This window comes from Tetrao urogallus, assembly GCF_951394365.1.
Source record: "Tetrao urogallus genome assembly, chromosome: 2".
Classification (NCBI taxonomy): domain Eukaryota; kingdom Metazoa; phylum Chordata; class Aves; order Galliformes; family Phasianidae; genus Tetrao; species Tetrao urogallus.
Genome location: NC_136814.1, coordinates 67884644 through 67897565, shown reverse-complemented (window position 1 = coordinate 67897565; position 12922 = coordinate 67884644). Strand labels below are relative to the sequence as shown.

General features: G+C 38.4%; 1 protein-coding gene across 2 annotated transcripts in view; it reads left to right on the top strand.

Annotated features, from left to right (window-relative positions):
* LIN28B (lin-28 homolog B) overlaps window positions 1-12922 on the top strand; it is a gene marked incomplete at both ends in the record, with an annotated part of 79110 nt that overhangs the window by 37864 nt on the left and 28324 nt on the right. For both annotated transcript variants that reach the window (XM_079532530.1, XM_079532529.1), the window contains one exon: window positions 4922-5106. In XM_079532530.1, the coding sequence (XP_079388656.1) occupies window positions 4922-5106 (185 nt within the window). The remainder of the gene's footprint in view (window positions 1-4921; window positions 5107-12922) is intronic.

Below are 12922 nucleotides of genomic sequence, written 5' to 3'. Positions count from 1 at the left end.
TTTGGGTTTTCAGTTGTTTGATGTTTTTGGTTTTCTTTTAACATTAAATACTAAGTTGCACATCCTAATTTCAGTAGCTGCAGTGTCCACTGTGTGCACCCTGGAGCTCATTGAACCATTCTGTGAACAGATTTAGCTCACTGGAAAAACAGAAATCTATCCCCATTTCCTTTTCCTCTTACTCCTCCCCCTCACCTTTTTCTTTTTTTTTCCTTTTTTTTTCTTTAACTGAGTTTGTTTCCTGTCAGATTAGTGGGTTAAATTGGCTTATGGGGAGGACTGAGAAGTGCCAGATTTGGTGCAAGATAAGCCTCTAGGAGCAGGAAAAGACCTTTAAGGTCAGCAGGAGCAGGGAGCGGGGAGGGAAGAGTGGCAAGAGGTTAGATTGTTGCATGGATGGACGGCCTTCGGGTTCAGAATAAATGCAGAGCGACTTGCTGCTCTTTGAGAGGCTATTGTTTAACACAGTGGATTTTTTTTGTTTGTTTTAGCATTTGGTCTGCAAAAAAATATTATCTTTACGAACATCCTAAAATGAAGTTTGGTGGACACTTGCAGCTGTCCTTTAGCCTGGCTGGGCTTCAGGATGCTATCCCTTGTATCTGGATTTAATTGTAGGTAATTTCAGAGGGAAAACCATTTTCTTACTTTGTGAAACCCAGCATACTGGTGGCATCTGGTCATTGTACGGAGCAATCAATCAATCACTAGATAAAAAGAGGCAGAAATGAGAGATACAGAAAATAAATGATCTAAGCAGAATTGCCACCAAATAACTCCCTCCCCCCAAGAATTTAATGCCTGCCCCAGCAGTTGTTTACAGCCCCAGCTAGAAACGGCAGAGAAGTGCTGAGGAGGCACATGCTGGGAACCTGTTCTCTTGACTCCCTGGACATATTAATAAAAAGCAATGCACACTGAATATGAGAGATCAGACCCCTGCAACCAGCCTGAATTCCAAACTTCCTCTCTTTTGTGGAGCTGAGGGAGTGTTGCAAGCACTCCCTGACACTGTCAAAGAAATGCTATTTTTCTCTGGGATGGTCTTGCTAATACAGTTTATATTTGTTTTATTTTGGGATTTGTTTCACACTAAGCAATACTTTTTACGAACCTGTGATCGTGGGTTTTTCACTCTGATTTTTTTTTTTTTTTTTTTTTTTGGTAGTTATTACTGTCCCAAAGTTCACAGCTTTTTGGGCGAAGCTGCTGCTTGTGAGGAGATGCGTAAGATGTTACACTGTGAGCTAAAATATTAAGAAATAATTGGAAGTCTTTTTTTTTTTTTAAAAAAAAAAAAGAAAAAAAAGAAAAAAAAATCTTAAATGGCACTGTCAAAAAAAAAAAAAAAAAAAAGACAAACACCAAACTGTCTGAAGCCACTGTATTGACTTCTGGTAAAAATAACAGCAAAGTCTGCAACAGTTGAAAGAGGGAAAGGGGTAAAAGCATGGTGCTTTTAAGTTTTCTTTCTTCATTGGCAGTGTGCCCATACAACCCCATTCAGGGTTCTAGGAATGGTTCACTGACTTGAAATTCTGGCTGCTTTTAATTGTGGGAGTTTTATTTGTTTAAGTAATGTGAGGAAAATACTGAGTTAGGACTCTTCATGTTAAATTATCAACTTTACAGGCATTTTTTGTCCAGCTCTTCATCAGAGTTGAGAAAGACTCTTGAGGATTTTAAACTTTTTTATTTCCTTATTCTTTTCTGGTTTCCAAATGCCAATTTTTTCAGTTGTTACTGCGCCCACAGAGAATCTGAGCAGACTGACAGTGTTGTACACATTCACATAGTAAATCAAAGTACACCGAATCTATCTGTAGCATTGATAAGCTTTTAAGGTGCATTAAAGGAGGGTGCTGTGCAAGTCATTTGGACTGTGTTGTTTTTTTTTAACTTCTGCTGCTGTAAGAAGTGCTTGGGGAAAAAAGCATTCAGAAAATGCTTAATGGTTTATGAAAGCATGATAATTGTACCATAACTTCAGCTTGTAAAGATGCCTTAAAAGAACCTCTTCTAGGTATGCTTTATTTGGAAGTAAAAATTTTGTTGTTAGAAGTGAAATGACAAAAAATGGAGACATTTTAGGCTACTAATAATGTCCTGTCTTAGGTTGTACTTCAAGTGAGTACTTCTTTCTTTTGAAGTAAAGCAGAAGATACAACATTACGTGCATATCAGATATCAGCCTCTTGGTGTTTATTTTATAAACTGAGACTTGGAAAGGAAAAAGTCTTGCTGTGAACTTACCTGTATGTTCGTTAAGTTGTAATTAAACAAAAAAGCAGTAACATCTGTGCCATATTCTGTATTAGAGAAAAGTTGAGGCTTGTGTTTATCTGCTTGAGGTTCCCTTTGTGATAAGTAGAAGCCTGTTTTGTAATAATGGCCTGATTTTGAAACAGTTAACTGTGTTAACTGTTAAATGCTTTATTTGGGGACAAAATACTGACCTTTTACCAAGATTTCCCTCATGGCTGTTATGGAGGTATGGGTGGGCCTACAGATGGATTAATGGCACATGCAAAATCTGTTGTTTCAAGCGGTAATGTCATCTTCTGGGCATGTTCTGAATTTTGGTGTGTCTTCACTGTGGCAGATTCCTTTACTGCTGTGCAGACATTTCAGAATGGAGGGCTTGCCCGAAATAGTGCTGGGTGGTTTATTGGTGTAGAACTACTGTCTTCCCTGTCAAGTGTTTGTCTTAACACTTAACCATGCTTAAAACATTTTTGGAAGAGCCACATGTGCTAGAGCTGTGCAACTGGATAAACAAAAATAGCCAAAAAATTAGCCTTTCTCTAACCAGTGGAACTGTATTGATACTTACTTTTCACTGCTGGAAAAAAACAAGTAACTGAATCTCTCTGTCAGACTAATGCTAGAAATTTCTTGGCGCATTATGAACGGTTGTTGCTGGGTAGACTTGGCTGGTCAGGTACTTGAGCTCTTTCAAGCAAAGATGTGTGTGTTCTTTGACGTGGTTTTGTTACAAAATAATTGGGAATATTTCTTTTAATTTTTAATTTAGTTTAGCAGTGCTGCAGAAATGCTGTTCTACATTATACTGTGTACGAGTGAGCTCCAGCATATCTGAGTCATAGAGAGTGTGGTTGGAAAGGACCTCTTGAGGTAGTCTAGTCCAACTTTTTGTAGAAGGCAGGACCTTGGGTTAAGTTATTCAGTGCCCTGCAAAGCCAAGTCTTAGCTGTTTCCAGCATGGGGAACTTGACCACTTCTCAGGCTTCCCTGTTTAATTCTTCTTGTACTGAGTGACTTATCCTTATATCAAATTAAATTTCCCTTAACACAGTTCAAGCCTGTTGCTTCTTGTCCTGTCTTCAGTTATCCTTGGGAGAAGAACACCTCTTTCTTCTTTTCTGTATGGAGTCAGCTTTTGTTCTTGTGCTCTGTTAAAAGTCTGTGAAGATAACGTTGTCAGCCTACAGGGGAAAACATCTAAGCAGCTGACAGACATAGGATTTAGATGCCAAAACAGAAGTGTATAGTGCTATTTTGTGTGTAAGAGTGTTCCAGTCACTGCACAGGCCAGGCAGTGGTGGCACAGCCATTAGAGGTGATCCATTACCAACTGCTGTATGAAACAGCAGTTAAAAGTTTGTGGGGAATATCCCACAGTACCTAAGCTGGCTCAAATGCCAGTGTTTGCACAACTGATTCTCCCTCTGGATGTCTACTCAAGATCCACTGAAGATATTGGTCTGTTGTCTGTTGATGTCACTGATGAAGATGCTAAAGAGTATCAGTCCTAGCACTGACCCTCCGTGGGACACCATTTATTGCTGGTCTCCATACAGACACTGAGCCATTGTCCACCACTCTCTGTACTTGATCCTACAGCCAATAAATTTTGGTGGTAGGTAGTTGGACTAGATGATCTTAGAAATCTTTTCCAATCTTAATGATTCTGTGTATCTATCACGTCAACACATTCTCTAGTTGGACATGAGGGCAGTGGATATGACTTAGTCAAATGTCACTTGGCTCTCTTTAACATGTAATTGAGTGGGACTGTCCCTGTGGTGAAGATTCCCTCTTTAATTGCATGACACAGCCAAGTGAGTGTTAGAGAGCTGATAAGTATCAACCAAGAAATTGCTTGCTTTGCTGTAAAGAGTTCATGAGCAGAAGAATAAAACGCGTTTTGTAACACTTATATAAAAAATACAAGAATGCGTTTGGAAATGGACAGAGATTTTGTAAAATATTCTGTAAGCCCAATTGATCTCATTTAATGTATATCTTCTAAAATAAATGGTTAGTACAAGCAGTGTCTATTTCCCAAAAAATAAGTCATCTAACTTAACTTGACAGTCGTTTTTATTTAAGAGTTAAATTCATCACTTTGGTCCTGGGTTACAAATTAACTATTGTATGTAATTTATAGGAATCAATATTAAAATTTTCATTGCATTAAAATCAGTGGTGAGCTTCTGTTGATTTCAGTTGATTCAAGATCGTGTTGCTACTATGTAATATCAGACAACATACTAGTATTTATTTCACTTGTTCTTGTGTTAATGATTTCCTTTTCTGGGAATGAAAATACAGATTTGCACTTCCCATTTCATTTTAAAAGATTTTTCACTTACAGCTGTCCTAGAATTTTTAAGGTTGCAGCACTTCTCTGCCTTCTTAGATCAATAGTATTCAACATAGATGAGGAAATTTTGTTCATGCTGAAAAGAAAAACACATTGCTTGTTCAGTGTTGAACAGTGTTTTCAGTGTATCCAGGACTAAAATTTGTAGTATTGTCTGCTAGCTCATGCAGAGGAAGCTGTTACTCAACCTGTATATATTTTAGAATAATAGACAGAATGATTTGTCCCGTTGATTATGAATGTAAATATTGCTTTTAAGACAGTGTTAACCAAGAGTGTTTTTCCTATTTGCAGAGCAAGCTTTACATGGAAGGATTTAGAAGCCTAAAAGAAGGAGAACCAGTGGAATTTACTTATAAGAAATCTTCCAAAGGCCTTGAATCAATACGGGTAACAGGCCCTGGTGGGAGCCCCTGTTTAGGAAGTGAAAGACGACCCAAAGGGAAGACAGTACAAAAAAGAAAACCAAAGGGAGATAGGTAAATACCTTACTTTGTTATTTTACCCTTCTTTTTTTCTCTTTTTTTGCAAGTTTTTCTTGAAGTTTGATATTTTCAGCGTTTACTGATTTGTGAAAGGAAGCTCTTCTGTGTAAATGTGCTTTTATATGTAGCATAGTAACTTGATTAAGGCTATTAAGCTGTACCTGTACAACTACATAAATCACTGTCGTGATTGGTTTTTGTTGAGAGGGTTTTATTGAATTAGAAGAAGTCTGCAAAGGAATGTAATACTGCTTTGAAAATACTGCAGATGGAGTGTGAAGACAGGTTGATCCGAATACAGGTGAAGTAATGTCATGTTTAGTTGAGAACTGTGCCTGCTAAAGAGACTGTGTGCAGTGACATTTTAAATTGTGCATCAGTAGTTCTATAGAGAAGGGTTGAAACTAATATTGGTGAGGTGTGTATTACTTGGTTAATAATATTTTTACTCAGTGAAGAGGGTACCTAACATTTCTGAAAGTCAGAAAGGTTAGTGTCTGAAGTAGTATTTGTAATAATATTTTACAGGTTAATGTTTAATCTGTTTATGTTTAATCCAGAGATGCAGTTATGCAAGTGCAGCAGTCTGACTTCTACTGTTTTACTTTACTCTCTGCATCTGATGGCATGACAAAGTTCTGTAATTCTCTTCACTATGAGGCTACCTGCACTTTATTTCCTAAGGACAGCCTTTCCTCCCAAAAGCACTTGTATTTTACATGACTCTCAGTTTTACCTGAATCTCCTTTTTCCTCATGACGTTGCCAAACCCAATACGTCATTGCTGAGATTAAGGGAAAAGCACAGCTTGTGAATATACAGCCCATTCAGAGCATCAACAGCCAAGTTTTCCCTGCAGTAAATGATTTACAGCATGACAGAGAAATGGCTCTCCTCCATTGCAAATTCTGGAACTAAGAATACCTTTTGAAAACTATGGTCACCCAGAAAGGAGGCATTGTCCAGCCTCTAGAAAATAGGGATGAAACTATTTACTGGATACAGATGAACACTGCTTGTCCTCACCCTCTGTTCAAAAGGCTTCCTCTTTCTTCTTCTTTTCCTTTTTTCTTTTTTTTTTTCTTCTCATTCTCTTCTTTTTGTTCTCATTTTTTCTTGTTCTCATTTTCTTTTTTTTTTCCCTCATTCTTTTTTTTTTTTTTTTTTTTTTTTTTTTTTTTTTTTTTTTTCAATTAAGGACTGGAGTCAATATGATAGTTGTCCCTCTATCACTTTCTTTGTGAAATCTGAGGACCATGAACAAAATTTATTGTTGCTGTAACAGATCAGAGTCCATAACCACAACAAGGGTGGACTTTGTAAGCAGGATAAAGCTTCCTATTTGGTTGGTCACCGTTTCTGACCTCTCAGTGTTGTGTTGCATGCAGTGGCTGTGACAAATCTTTTTTTTTTTTCTTTTTTTTTTTTAAGGTATGCTTCCAGTATTCATAGCATTATTATCATTGTTAATGTATTGTAATGTGGCAACAAACAAAGGCTACAGTCATTGTGCTTTTCTTCTGTTTATTGAATATCTCTGTATGAAGAAAGACAATCCTTGCTTCAAAAACCTTAAAGTCTAAATTGACAGGTCATAAATAGACCAGGAAAATTAATATATATTTAAGGAGAGAGGGATTTGAACAAATGTAAATCTCTGTAGTGCACAGGGTAGTCAATGCAGAGGAAGTGATACTTTTAGAATGTAACTCATCCTAGGAAAGCATCTGAAATATATGGGATGAGCCTTGCCTTGTGGTTGTCATGGACTTCAGAACAAGCCTAGCTCCAGCGCTGTTGACATTTCTTTTGTAAGTCTCTAAAGATAAGTAAGATGAATCCTACTTTTTTCATTTTTTCAAATCTAAAGCATAGTCAAAATTGGGCAGATATATCTTGGAAAACATTGTTGATGTTCACCATACTATAAAGAAGGAAAAATTCAGATTTACACTGAGTTAATTTGAATATGTGAACATAGGCAAAAGCCCACCTCTACCTTCAAATTCTTACTTTCAAGTGAGTAAGACTCCAAAAAAGCCTGAAATTTGAACTTCCTGAAGTAGTACTGATGTTATCTTTTGATGATGAACAGTGTCTTTCTTGAAGGAACATGATTTTGTTTAAACAGCTAGCCAATGGAAAAGTGCATCTCCAGTATGCATAGTGGAAGATTTCTTATAAGATTTCCATTCTGCTGTGAAAACTGCCTCTGTTTATGAAAGTTATTTCCATGTTCTGGTGTTTGTCTCTTTTCCATACTACCAGTATAACAGCATGAGGAGCCAGCCTCACTGCAGATTTTGAAACTTCTGTTTAAATCGATCCCATGGCTGTTAGTGATAGGGGCAGGATTCAGGGCAGAAGGAAAGAATGGCAAAGGGAAGAGCAAGCAGAACATGAAGGGAGAGGTGAAAAAAGCCGTGGTGCTGAGGTGACCAGATGTTGCTGGTTTGTAGATTTTTGTGGTATTTCCCCAATAGACTTGGTCTCTCAGTAATTTGCTGAATATTGTTGCTGTGGGGACATTGCTTTGATAGTAATTCCCCCTCAGCATTACTGTTGGCCACGTTAAGTTTATAACAAGGTGAGGGAAAGGTATGTATATACAGCTCATAGTTGTACAGGCTACTTTGGCACATTTCTCAGCCAGCATGCTAATACGCAGTAGTTTGGGGAAGAGAAAGTCTTTTGTAGTCTGCATGAAATGAAACTGTGGCCATAGGCAGCTGGCAGGCTTTAGGTTCCCAGACCTTACTTTAAGCTTTTGTAATATCTATGTGTGTTACGTGCTGGTTTTTTTGTTTTTTGTTTTTTGGTTTTTTTGGTTGTTGTTTGTTTGTTTGTTTGTTTCAAAATATTAAGAGTAATTTGGAATAGAGTGGAGGCATCTGAATGATGCTTTGCTGGGATTTAAGTCTTACAGGTGCATAAATGTGAAGGGGCAGCTCTTAGTAGGCTTAGACTTAGTAGGCGTTTGACTACCTAAGATACCCAGGGATTGAACAGGCTGCACAACAGGATGCAGTTCCTTTCCTAGGAGCCCTTATCATTTGCTGACCACATGTTTTGCTTGGCAATAGTAGTGATCTGAGTCAGAAGTTCTTTGTGCTGCTCTCTAAGAATGACCACCAGGAGCTGATGCGAAGAAGATAAATCACTCTGAATTCTTGTCTTAATCGTCTGCTCCATAACTTGTAGACAAGTCCGTGAAATCTTGATTCAGAGCAGAATAAATAAAATCAGAACTTAGCCAGCCATCGTAAGAGAAGGTTTGGAATAGGGGAAAAAGAATTTTGTTTTGTTTTGTTTCTTTTTCCCCAAAACACTTCAGTGTTTGAAATTAACCTAGAACAAAACTGTGTGAAGGACCATTTTATCACTCTGAATTTTATTTGTCTTTCCTTCTTTTTTTTTTTTCCCACATGTATACCTGGAAAAATATTCTTTAGTATGTAAGTATTTAAATAAATGTTACTTCTAGGTCTTTGTCACAGTATTAACAGCGAACATGAGTGATGCTCTCAGGACTAGAAGCTAGGGCTATCTTTGAGACCTGAAAATATTATCCAGTATCTATAAATATTTCTGATTCAAACTCAAAGTTTGATATTTTTTCAGCAGAGTGTTTGAGTTCTACCTGATTGGATTGGCACTTAATTCAAGTGGAACGTTTTGGAGGGGGAGAGGGACAAATATTTTTTTTTCTCTTGTTTGGTTTTGAAGTATTTACACCAAAATAGAAACAGTGACTGACGAGGGAAAGGACAAGAAATAAGTAAGGGTATAGCTCCATCTCCTAATTCCAGTTTATGAAATTTCAGTCCTGTGCTGTCCTCCACTAACACAACACTTGTAGCTGAGTTGCATCCTTCCAGCCCTAATGAACTGCATCAGTAAGTGGTTTGGATTTAAACCTGTAGCAAATGGGGTGTTCTGAGATTTTGATGTGAAACATTCCACCAACTTGCTTTTACAGAACAAACCTGCAAGTAGAGCATGAAGAAGGGAGCTGAAGTCTGCTAGAAAATTAAATATTGCCACTGAAAGGACTGTACATGCTGAATTTTGTTCTAGGCGTGTGGCTGGTGAGATAGCCGTGTATTTGTAACTCAATTGGTTAAATTGTAAGGAACACTGCAGCACGGATGTAGTGCTTCCAAAACCTTTTCCAATGTAGACAACTGCTAATGAGAGACAACTAAAAAAGAAGTGTTTTTTGTGCTCAGATGTATTAAGTGATATTTCTTAGTAATTCTCAGATATGACAGAAAGCATAATTTCCAAATATTTCTAAATTGCCAGCTGAAATACAGCCATTTGAGGCAGAGGGCTGTATCAAATAATAAATACTTCCCTGATGAACTGTCACTGAAATTAGTTTGTGTCTGAGTCAGAAAATGAAGTCTGAAGGCATTCTGCAGATGATCCAAAGTTAGGTTATAAGAAAATTGCAAGTCTTTTTCACATACTGCATCTTTAAGAGCTTATATTCTTCACAAGCAGCTCTTAGAGGTGATGGCACTGTGGTGTACTGTTGAGAGCGTCTGGGCTGAAGTTAGAACTAGGAGAGCTGGTGTAGGAAACAAAAGTTATGAGATACAGTCATTTCAAATTTCAGATTATATCAAATTCCATCTTCACTGGCTAAGTCATCCTCAAGTGTCTAATTCTTCTAGAAAAGCTTTCGATGGCTCAAGCTGAGCTGGTTTTTGTGATGGATATTAAATAATCTGGGTGGTACAAGCTGTGAAGGAGAACATGGACCTAGTAGGAAATGGAAGAAGACCATAAAAGCCATACTTACAAAATGGTGGGGACAAGGAGGCTGGGGAGAGCCCTTCAGAAAGGGGTAATTCCACTCCTGCTTGTCTTACCCCTCTGCCAGCCCCAGAATGCAGCTGTCCCCTGGGGACCCACTTCAGGCCTGCCATAGCATCAAAGGGCATCAGGAAGTGAGAGAGAGCAGCTGCACGGAGGATGGATGAAAACCTCAGAGCTTTTCCCTTCGACACAAAATGGTGTCAGAATCTAACTGTCAAAAGGGCTGAACTTTACTGCTCCTCTCCTAGGTAGGCAGTGTGTATATTTCTTCCCTTTTCTAAAGGGGAAACTGGCAGAGAAGTCATGCAGTTTTGTGCACATTTCTTAAAAATGCAGCCTTAGCAAATGGACGTTACCTAAGGATGGCATGTCAGAGTTTAAAATGTGAATATCTCCTTTTCCCTGGCTGTTCTTTCAATTAGTTTTAGATAGTAAGAATTTGTTTCTTTCCAGTTTCCATTCTTCTTTTTGCTGTTTTTCAAGTGTAGTGTGTTTTGTTCGCTGTTTGCTTTTTCTGAGCATCCCAGGGATTACACCGCATGTGGGGATTGTGCAGACCACCACGGCTTTTGTTCTTTTTCATAAAAACTCTCATGAGATGAGGTCCCTGTGGCTTAGCACACAGTTTCCAACAGAAGCAAGTACCTAAAAAGAGACTGTAGGAAATAAGAAGGTTTTGCTTTCCATCTCTTGCATTTAGGCATCTCTTCAATGCCATCACCTAATCTGCACAGGAAGGATAGATGGTGCTTCAAGTGCCTGAGAAGAGCTGGACACAATTTATTTCCTTAAGCAAAATTTGAAATTATTTGTACAGAAACTTATATAGTTAAGAATTCACACTTCCTTAGATAATAGGTGATAAACCAAACTCAGATATCCTTTCTTAAATGATCTTATTTTCATTCTTTCTAGCTATGCCATAATAAGCTGCCAAAGTAATACAAATTACAGGAGTAATTCAGCAGCACAATGCTGCTTTAAATCAAACAAAAAACATTAAAAAAAAAACAAAACAGAACAAAACCTGAGAACTTTGCACTACTGCACATACTTCCAAACACTTCAATCTTTGCTGGACAGTAATCACTAGGGAAAAACATACTTGGGTATTCTGTAGTTTCTTCTGTGTGCAGGCTAACCACTTTTTGGAAGGTGTAACAACAGTCCTGGTTTTTCTTACAGGAGTGGGGTAAAACCAGAGGGCTTAATTAAGAGAGTTAAAAATAGGAAACTTAAAAATAGCTGTCACTTGGTGTTTTGGAATGGAGGCTTGAAAGCTGGCTTGGAGATGTATCTCCAGGGCAGGGGGTTAATCTTCCCTCGTCTTTGTGCAGAGCCATCCAAGTCTAAGTTACAAGCCTCTGAGAAGTGTTACTGCATATATTCATTAGACAGCCCTTGTTAAAATCTCTAAATCATCCATCTGTGTTTAAGTGAGCTGAGCAGCCACAGACTGGCTGCATACCAAATACACAGGCATGCTTCCAGGACTCAGCATGTCCAATGTGATGAGAATGGAATCATATATCCAAAACTGGGTATTTTCTTCAGCAAAAGATGAAAGGAAGGTGGCTTAAGATCGTAAATACAAAACAACTGCCACTAACCAGATTGTATAGCAGCCAGCATCTGTGGACAGTACATTGTTTGGCATGATTTTATCTTCAGACTGGGGTGTTATATGTGAACTTCAGTCTTCTGGAAGTGCTAGCTGCAGGAGCTATGGAAGAACAAGTACCCAGAGCGAGAGCACAAGCTGGAAACCCTTACCTTCCAGAAGAAAACAAGCTTTGGCTCGCCTGGCTTCTACCCCTAGGTCTAGCATGCAACAGTGGGAGTTGCTTCCTCAAAAGATGATGACTTTCTCTTCCTGCCTACTTCCGTTTCTCAAGCAGTTGCAAGCCAGGATGCAGAGCCAAAAGATCAATTATTGAAATGCTGGGCCAGGCAGAGGAATGTTACAGTTGTGCAGAATAATATATGCGTTATTAGAATAAACGTTTGTGTTTTCAGAAGACTCTTAGGAAATCACATTCCAAATTTCAGTTTTAGAGAACATTATTTAATTTACAAAGCCAAGTGCCCACGAGATACAGGCTACAAAGCTTGATTTGGTCCCTAACAAGCTGCAGTGCCTCCAGACGAAGATCAGTTAGTAATTTTGGGGTACCTAGGCACAGTGCTGTAGTGGCTGTGCAGGCATTTCCTCATTCATTGAAAAGGCTGCTTTTTGTTTCACATGTTTTTAACTATCAAATTCACCAGAAGGCAGCTTGAAAGTAAGGGCTGTGTTTTTTAGATCCCGTGCTACTCGTAAACTCCCATAGCCATGCTGTGCTTCAGCCTAATTGCTCAGGTAAAGGCAGGAATTGGGCTTTGCAGTTAGGCACAGGAATCAACAAAACACAGTAAAATACATACTTCCTTTCAATCATACGTACCTTCTGGTGGGGCTACTCATGTGTTTCAAGTGAATGTACATTTCTGTGCTGAGGAAAGAGCTGGAAACCTGATGGCAGGTTTGACTGATTTTCACCAAGTGGTGTCTAAGGCTGATTTTCTTCATTAGGAGCTTGCAGTACGAACGGAGTAGAGACTGAATAAAGTTGTCTGTGGTATCTGCTTGTATGTGTTCACAGTTGAGAAGAAATAGGCCTCAAATTTTCTATAATGTTTGTAATAAATACAAATCTGTTGTTAAAGTAAGTAGATAAAATTCTGAGGAAGTACAAGGAACAGATGAAGTGAGTAGGCTGGTGTCAATTTTATACAGCCTCATGTAGCGTAAAGCTATCCCTGCACAGCAGATGGGTTGCTTAAGTATATACGCTGTTTTCAGAATGCAGAATATTTTTCTTTAATTGGATGTCTTCTTGAGCCTTGTGTTTTCAGAGTATCTTGCCACCTTTCATCAAGTGATGAGCTGTCTCCCATTTACAGTAAAACAACAGCATATATTTAAGCCTGTGCTGTGGTGTTCTCT